Source organism: Penaeus chinensis, chromosome 31, assembly GCF_019202785.1.
Source record: "Penaeus chinensis breed Huanghai No. 1 chromosome 31, ASM1920278v2, whole genome shotgun sequence".
Classification (NCBI taxonomy): Eukaryota; Metazoa; Arthropoda; class Malacostraca; order Decapoda; family Penaeidae; genus Penaeus; species Penaeus chinensis.
Window position 1 is genome coordinate 11740262 of NC_061849.1, and position 7500 is coordinate 11747761.

At 39.8% G+C, this 7500-nt stretch overlaps 2 protein-coding genes across 3 annotated transcripts in view; both read right to left on the minus strand.

The window, feature by feature from the left end:
- LOC125041964 (ficolin-2-like) overlaps nucleotides 1-4202 on the minus strand; it is a 4737-nt gene extending 535 nt beyond the window's left edge. The window contains exons 1-9 of the mRNA XM_047637403.1: nucleotides 4185-4202; nucleotides 2698-2781; nucleotides 2112-2194; nucleotides 1971-1997; nucleotides 1703-1774; nucleotides 1282-1448; nucleotides 1048-1174; nucleotides 819-934; nucleotides 1-554 (exon numbers count right to left, since the gene is read on the minus strand). The exon at nucleotides 1-554 is cut by the window's left edge and continues 535 nt beyond it. Coding sequence (XP_047493359.1) covers nucleotides 340-554; nucleotides 819-934; nucleotides 1048-1174; nucleotides 1282-1448; nucleotides 1703-1774; nucleotides 1971-1997; nucleotides 2112-2194; nucleotides 2698-2760 — 870 coding nt within the window. The 5' untranslated portion in view covers nucleotides 2761-2781; nucleotides 4185-4202 and the 3' untranslated portion in view covers nucleotides 1-339. The remainder of the gene's footprint in view (nucleotides 555-818; nucleotides 935-1047; nucleotides 1175-1281; nucleotides 1449-1702; nucleotides 1775-1970; nucleotides 1998-2111; nucleotides 2195-2697; nucleotides 2782-4184) is intronic.
- Nucleotides 4203-5832: 1630 nt separating this feature from the next.
- LOC125041984 (ficolin-2-like) overlaps nucleotides 5833-7500 on the minus strand; it is a 2862-nt gene continuing 1194 nt past the window's right edge. For both annotated transcript variants that reach the window (XM_047637433.1, XM_047637434.1), the window contains exons 5-9: nucleotides 7482-7500; nucleotides 6998-7164; nucleotides 6769-6895; nucleotides 6541-6656; nucleotides 5833-6270 (exon numbers count right to left, since the gene is read on the minus strand). The exon at nucleotides 7482-7500 is cut by the window's right edge and continues 53 nt beyond it. In XM_047637433.1, the coding sequence (XP_047493389.1) occupies nucleotides 6056-6270; nucleotides 6541-6656; nucleotides 6769-6895; nucleotides 6998-7164; nucleotides 7482-7500 (644 nt within the window). In that variant the 3' untranslated portion in view covers nucleotides 5833-6055. The remainder of the gene's footprint in view (nucleotides 6271-6540; nucleotides 6657-6768; nucleotides 6896-6997; nucleotides 7165-7481) is intronic.

Below are 7500 nucleotides of genomic sequence, written 5' to 3' on the forward strand. Positions count from 1 at the left end.
GTCTGCCTAAATTGAGTTCAGGGCGGTTTCGGGGCAAATCAGGTGACCTTGACTTCGAATTGCCTTGAAGAGGTTGCCAATCATTATCGAAAGCCCTATAAAAGACATCCAGATTATCGATATCGACCAAAGAGTTGTGGAGATAGATAAGAGTTTTCCTAACTGGGATGGTGGCTATTTTGAATTTGCCCCGAAACGAGATAGAGGAGTCGAAAACAAATGAACCCTTTGATTTTCTCACCATTCGAGACCTATAGATGCCCAAACCGCCCTGAACTCAGTTTCGGCAGATCAATCTCGAAACACACCTTTGGATGACATACGGCACCGCACTAACGCCTACACGCACGTCCCGCACTGGCGACTGTCGAGCGAAATCCTCCTGAGGGCTTCGGTGCAGATGGCGGGTCGGATCTTCATCTGCGCGCGTGAGATTTGAACGGGGGTGCCGGTACACCTGGTGTTCAGCAGGCCTTGTTCGTAGACGCCAGTTAAGTGCATGTAGCGACAGTTGTTGACCCACCAGCCACCGCCGAGTGTGGCAGCGCAGTTACCTGGGATTAAGAGGTGTTTTGATAAAGATGAATTTTCATGACACAGTTCGAAGACCAGAGGTGTAGTAGCTACGTATTCCTTTCAATATGGGATCTAGCGAAGAGGGAGGGAGGGAGAGAGGAAGGAAGGGGAGGAGGAAGGGAGGGAGGGTTAGAAATGAAGTACTGTATTAAACAGTTTATCAATTAATTCATGAACGATATCCCTTTAGCTGGCTGTGTTGCTCCCGAAGAGTATAAGAACATTTCCAAGAAGTGACCTACCTACGTAATAATCGTAGTCACGGTCGTATGTAGTAAAATAACGGTTATTCATGGAAGTCAGACAGTTAGTGTTTGCTGTACTCCATGGTAAATAATCCTTTAGATTAATTTTGTATCTGGAATGTGAAGTGCACTTGTAATACGTAATAAAGGAATTGGTGGTCTGAAAAATCAGCATGTATATTCAGTCTGGTTTCCATTACTATGGGAAAGGGCTAAATCGCCTCACTTGTTCCTCTCATCGTCAAGCCTGAATTCTTCCCACTCGGCGAACTGCTGACCCTTGCTCGTGAGAGTGAAGTCCACACGGAGAGAATACGTCCTGCTCGAAGTTATCCTGTGCATCATTTCGTTTCCTGCAACACGCCACATGGTATCAAAGTCAGAGTAATATTAGCTGAATAAAAATCTTTCTACTACACGAAAGGGTGCTGATTCCACGACCCACACGAGGGACACGTACCGAGCCAGAACTCTCCCTCAGCGTCGCCAAAGCCTGTCCTATACTCCGTCCAGGACCGGTTGAAGTTTACTTGGGGCGTCTGCCTCTGCCTGGTCATGAAGACGGTCCATCCGCCGCCGTCGGTCTCCATGTCACACCACACCCTCACGGGCTCACTGCATGAGCACCTGGCACAGGTTGACAAAATACTACGACTACAATGAGCTGTCGCAAGTTGACGCTATAATTACAGGCAAAACGGGACATGTCATTGCAGCCATAAGGACCTGGCATGAGTCGACATAACATTCAAAGTACATGCTCCCCAGGACCCCCCTCTAAGACTGTCACTACAAGTTTATATTCACCGCGTAATCTGTCTAAATTGATTAGTGGTTGGAGAGGAGAGGTGCCAACATATTCGGCTGGCAAGCATACTCACGAAAAGGGGTAGATCTCGTACACCCCGCTGGTCGTGCTCCCCATCAGCAAGTGATCCGCGCAATCGACGGGTCTGTATCAGAGTGGAAGGTTCGTTATAATTTCATGTCTCAAGCGGTTTTAGCAGCTGCCTAGTGACAGCATACAGAGTAATATTAGCGGAATCCAGTAGCTGTCTCTACCAAACACTTATTGGTAAATACTGCAGATTATTTTTAAAAACAATAAGTATTTTTATTTTAGGAAATCATAATACAGTGTCTGCTTACTTTAGTAGAAATGGTGCTCCAGTCATTCTGAAAAAAAAAAATATATCTTACTACAAAGAAGTGAACAGATAAAGGAATATATACACATCGTCGTATTAAACAGTAATGTAGACCATTCGAAGTAAATGGCAAACGGGTTACTCTTCTCCATTCGTCGATCTGATCTCTCCCCAAGCAAATCTGGCTGCCTCGCTCTCGCTAAGTTCCTCTGCCACTGTTTCCTTCTGGAGACAGAGAGAGAGAAAAAAACAATTAAACTGTCTATTGCCTACCATACTAAAACGTAAGGGTCGTATCGGGAAAATGTCTTAGCAGAAGAAATAAGAGAAAATAAGCAATCATAAAGTAATAATAAACCATAAATGGTAAATTGTATATGATGATAGTAATAAAGAGTAATAATAGTGATGAATAACAATATTGATAATAATTGTTATAATACTGATGATAATAATAATAATAAGGATAATAATAACAATAAAAATCATAATAATAATAATAGTGATAATAATTATGATAATATTAATGATATCAAAATAATAACAACAACAACAACAACAACAATAATAATAATGATAATAATAATAACAAAAATAACAATAACAACAAATACAATAATGATAACAATAATATAAATAAGAATAAGAACAAGAGCAGTATAAAAAAAACAACAACAACAAAGATAATAGTGAACAACAATACACAACAAATAATGCATAAACACTACCTGGTCCGACACAGCAGCGAACACAGCCACGCCCACAAACACACACGCCCACAGAGTCCTCATCACGCCCTCGATGTTGTGAATCTGAGGGGGGAGATGGCAGTGAGACACGCAGGGTCTTTTTTGTCTTCGTAAGGAGAAGGAGGGGGAAGAGGAGGAGGAAGAGGAGAAAAGGAAGAAGAAGAAAAAGAAGGAGGAGGAGAGAAAGAGGAAGAAGAAGAAGAAGGAGGAGGAGGAGGAGGAGGAGGAGAAGAAATAGTAGAAGAAAAAGAGGGAGGAGGAGAAGAAGAGGAATAAGAAGTAGAAGGAGAAGAAGAAAAAAGTAAAAGAAGCAGAAGGAGAAGAAGAAGTAATGATAGTAGTAGAAGAAGGAGAGGAAGAGGAATAATCAGGAAAAAAATGAAGATGAAGAAGAACAAAAAGAAGTACAAGAAGGGGGACAAGAAAAAGAACAGGAAGAAGAAGAGGAAGGAGAAAACCAAATAAAAAGATAAGGAAGACGAGGGAGGAGGAGGAGAAGAAGAAGAAGGAGAACAAACATGCACAGAGACGCGGATATTTTAATATATTATATATTCATATCGTAACCTGATATTTTTAGCCGAATATTGAAGCTTATAATTTGGAAGACAGAAGCATTTGAACTTGACATTTCTAAAGGCTAAAAGATTAGCATAACTTTTAGCAGTGCTGTCCTTTTCTTTGTCTTTTTAGGAGAATTAATTAATTACACTACTGTGACATGTGTGTATGTATATGTATATATATACATATATATATATATATATATATATATATATGTGTGTGTGTGTGTGTGTGTGTGTGTGTGTGTTTGTGTATGTGTGCTTGTATATGTGTGCGTATGTGTGTGTATATATATTATACATTTATATACACACATATGTGGGTATATATATGTATATGTATAGATGTATATATCTATCTATTTACTTCTCTATCTACATATATGTATGTATATATATAATTATATAGATTTATTAATTTTCTTACCAGTTCACACACACACACCTGTTAGGGGAGGCACGGCAATTGGTCGATTAGAAAGGTAAGACGATAATAAATAAAATAACTAACTGAAAATCACTGGGTATTAATTTAATGAGAGCTAAATTCCCTTGCACTTTTTTTATGGATCTAATATATAATAAATGACAAGTAAACTATAACAAGAAAACTTTCTTTCACAGCAAAGCTTTTATTCTTGTAAATAGTACAAACTGTAAGCGGTGTTAAAAATGAGATATGGCTGAGATTCTTATTTTATCCTGAAGTACTGAAAATCCCATTCTTTGAAGTCTGGAATTCATTGCGTGTTATTTTTTTTCTCATCCTAAAATTCCTATCTTTTCAAGATTAGTCCGCCCCCACCCCTTTAGAAATTACATTCCAGTGATATACAAGATGATATATTACAACCTACTAAAAATGCCTGACGTACTGAGAACTTTGGGAACAAAATACATTACCTCAACGTAGGAAATTAATCTTAGCGACAAGATATCGTTGGTGCTAAATGAAAATGTACTTGTAAATGCTGTGTAGCCTGTTTTTATACCTTCATACCGTTCTGCTTAGCTTAATGGAATAGTCTACGTGTCGCTGATTATGAGTATTCAGGAAAGCGGGTTTGTTAGAGATATGTATTTGCTTGCTTGTTTGCTTGTTTTTCTGTGTAAATACTTTTTATATGCACCTTGATTATATGTAGAAAATTTTCCTTTGAGCTACAGTATATTCTGTGAACTTTGTATATATTTAATTCAGTATTCAGGGCGTGCGATCGATGCCAATGTTCCACAAACATATGTATCAATATATATTTCACATTCATTACCAGGTACTTCAGGTGAGTGAGGCGACTGTCGAAAACATTCATATGGCATCAATATCATCAGAATCTTTCTTTCTTTCTTTCTCTCTCTCTCTCTCTCTCTCTCTCTCTCTCTCTCTCTCTCTCTCTCTCTCTCTCTCCATCTCTCCATCTCTCTCTCTCTCTTCTCTTTCTCTCTCTCTCTCTCTCTCTCTCTCTCTCTCTCTCTCTCTCTCTCTCCATCTGTCTATCTTTCTCTCTCTCTCTCTTTCCATCTGTCTATCTTTCTCTCTCTCTCTCTTTCCATCTATCTATCTTTCTCTCGATTATTCTCCCTCTCTCTCTCTCTTTCCATCTGTCTATCTCTCTCTCTCTCTCTCTTTCCATCTATCTATCTTTCTCTCGATTATTCTCCCTATCTCTCTCTCTTTCACTCACTCTTTCTCTCTCTCTCTCTTTCTCTCTCTCTCTCTCTCTCTCTCTCTCTCTCTCTCTCTCTCTCTCTCTCTCTCTCTCTCTATCTTTCCCTCTCTCTCACTCATTCAAATTTATGTATGCAATTAAAGTCTATTATGTATTTAACATTTCATCTGTTTGTGTCACATGAGGCTCACTTTCACTTATACAGTGTAGTATAAACATTTTTCTATAGTATTCGAATTCCTTTTCGCTGAGATCAGAGGATTAGATGCTTAAAGTGAACAGGGGAGAATCAGCAGAAGATTGATAGTATAATAATCAGTAGCATTGCGGGAATATTTATAGAGGACCACTTCTTTCGTCCAAATTCATTATATGCACAAAAAACTAAGGGAATGTATTTCGGTGGTTACGATAACGATATTAAGGTATAGATGTTGCACACAATTGTTAGTGCATTCACACACACACACACACACAAACACACACACACAACACACACACACACATATATATATATATACACATATATGTATATATATAGATATATAGATAGATACATACATACATACATACATAATGCATATATAGTCAATGAAGATATATCGCATGAAAAACATTTTAAACACACATGTAAGCATATGAACAAACATGCGGGTATGTTTATGTATACGCCATCTTTCTTACGCCATACGCCAGTTTTTTCACTCTTCCTCGACATACGTCAGGAGTCGTTCTACTTAACTATTAATCTGCTGAAGACCCTTTTTTTCTTTTTGTCACGTGTAAGTAACTTGAAGGTGATTTTCCTGCATATATATCGGTCTACCTGTTAAGGAAAAAAAAAAAAAACATCATAGTTTTGGATGAAATAAAAATCTATATATATTCTAAGCCAATTTTATTACTCAGACTGAACGACAGAATTTAGAATTTAGATTATAAACTTTTCTTTCTTTCTCTACTTCTAAGGATGCTTCTGAATCACATTTTGAGTCAAATTTTGAGTCAAACATTGCCGAAGGTTACATAAGTTCGCAGATACAGCTAAAACGTTTCCGCTAAGAAAATCCTTCAGTTGTTCAGGCAAAGGGGTCCTCTCCACGCCTAGACACACGTCTTCCCGCACTGGTAATTGTTCAACGAAATTCTCTTGAACGGTTCACTGCAGATGGCGGGGCGAATCTTCATCTGTGCGTGAGAGATTTGCAAGCGCTGGCTGCTGCAGGTGACGTTCAGGCCTTGCTCGTAGATGCCTGTTAGGTGCATGTAGCGGCAATTGTAGGTCCACCAGCCCCCGCCGATTGTAGCAGCGCAATTTCCTTGGGAAGAAAACCATGCTGTGATGAATTGACTGGTGTGATTTTAGGGCCATAGCGTTAATAACTTCTTTCTTGCCTCCCCTGCATAACTTACTAACGAAAAAGGAAGATTCCTAGACTCCTTATTTTTTCTCACTGAATTTTATGTCCACCATAAAAGGTATCAAGCGGTTAAGCTCCGCACTATAGTCGGTATTCTTTCAATGGGGGCGATGTTACGAAAATGAGATAGTCTAGGAATTAATTGGACATTTCTAAGGAACAACCTACCTGAACTATAATCGTAGTCACGGTCGTATGTAGTAAAGAACCGATTACCCATATAACTTAGACAACTTGAATATGCTGTACTCGATGACAAATAAATGTCCAGATCCATTTTGTACCTGTAAAAGAAAAGGGACGAAATGCGTAATAAAGAATTGCTAGTTTTCAATGTTCAGGATATATTTTCAGCCTAGTGTTCATCGCTATGGAAAAAGGGTTAATTCGACTCACTTGTTCCTTTCATCGAGGAGCCTGAATTCTTCCCACTCGGCGAACTGCTGAATCTGGTTCGAGAGAGTGAAGTCCACACGGAGGGAATACTTCCTGCTCGCGGTAATCCTGTGCAGCATTTCATTTCCTGCAACAAGGCACATGGCATCAGATTCGGTGTAATAATGACCAAATCAAAAGCTGCCTTCGAAAGAGAGCTGGATCCACGACCCACACGAGGGACACGTACCGAGCCAGAACTCTCCCTCAGCGTCGCCAAAGCCTGTCCTATACTCCGTCCAGGACCGGTTGAAGTTCACCTGGGGCGTCTGCCTCTGCCTGGCCATGAAGACGGTCCATCCGCCGCCGTCGGTCTCCATGTCACACCACACCCTCACGGGCTCGCTGCATGAGCACCTGGGACAAATTGATATTACAAGTTAAATTACAATTACAAGTTAAATTAAAAGCCTCCTCGGGACTCACGCACTATCCGTCAGTCAGAATGCCAAAGAACGCTCCTAATAGTATGAAATGACACCCTATCTACATCTAGATGTACCCTCTCACGCAATGTACGGTACTCAGAATCACGCATTCAATCTCTTGAGAATCTAATCCCATACTGAATGTAAGACAAGAAAGACTAGCTCTTGTTGTTGGGAAAATCCCACTCTGTTGGCCTTGAACCACCACAGACACTGCCTCTGTTTGGAGCCTGCAAGCATACTTACGAAAAGGGGTAGATCTCGT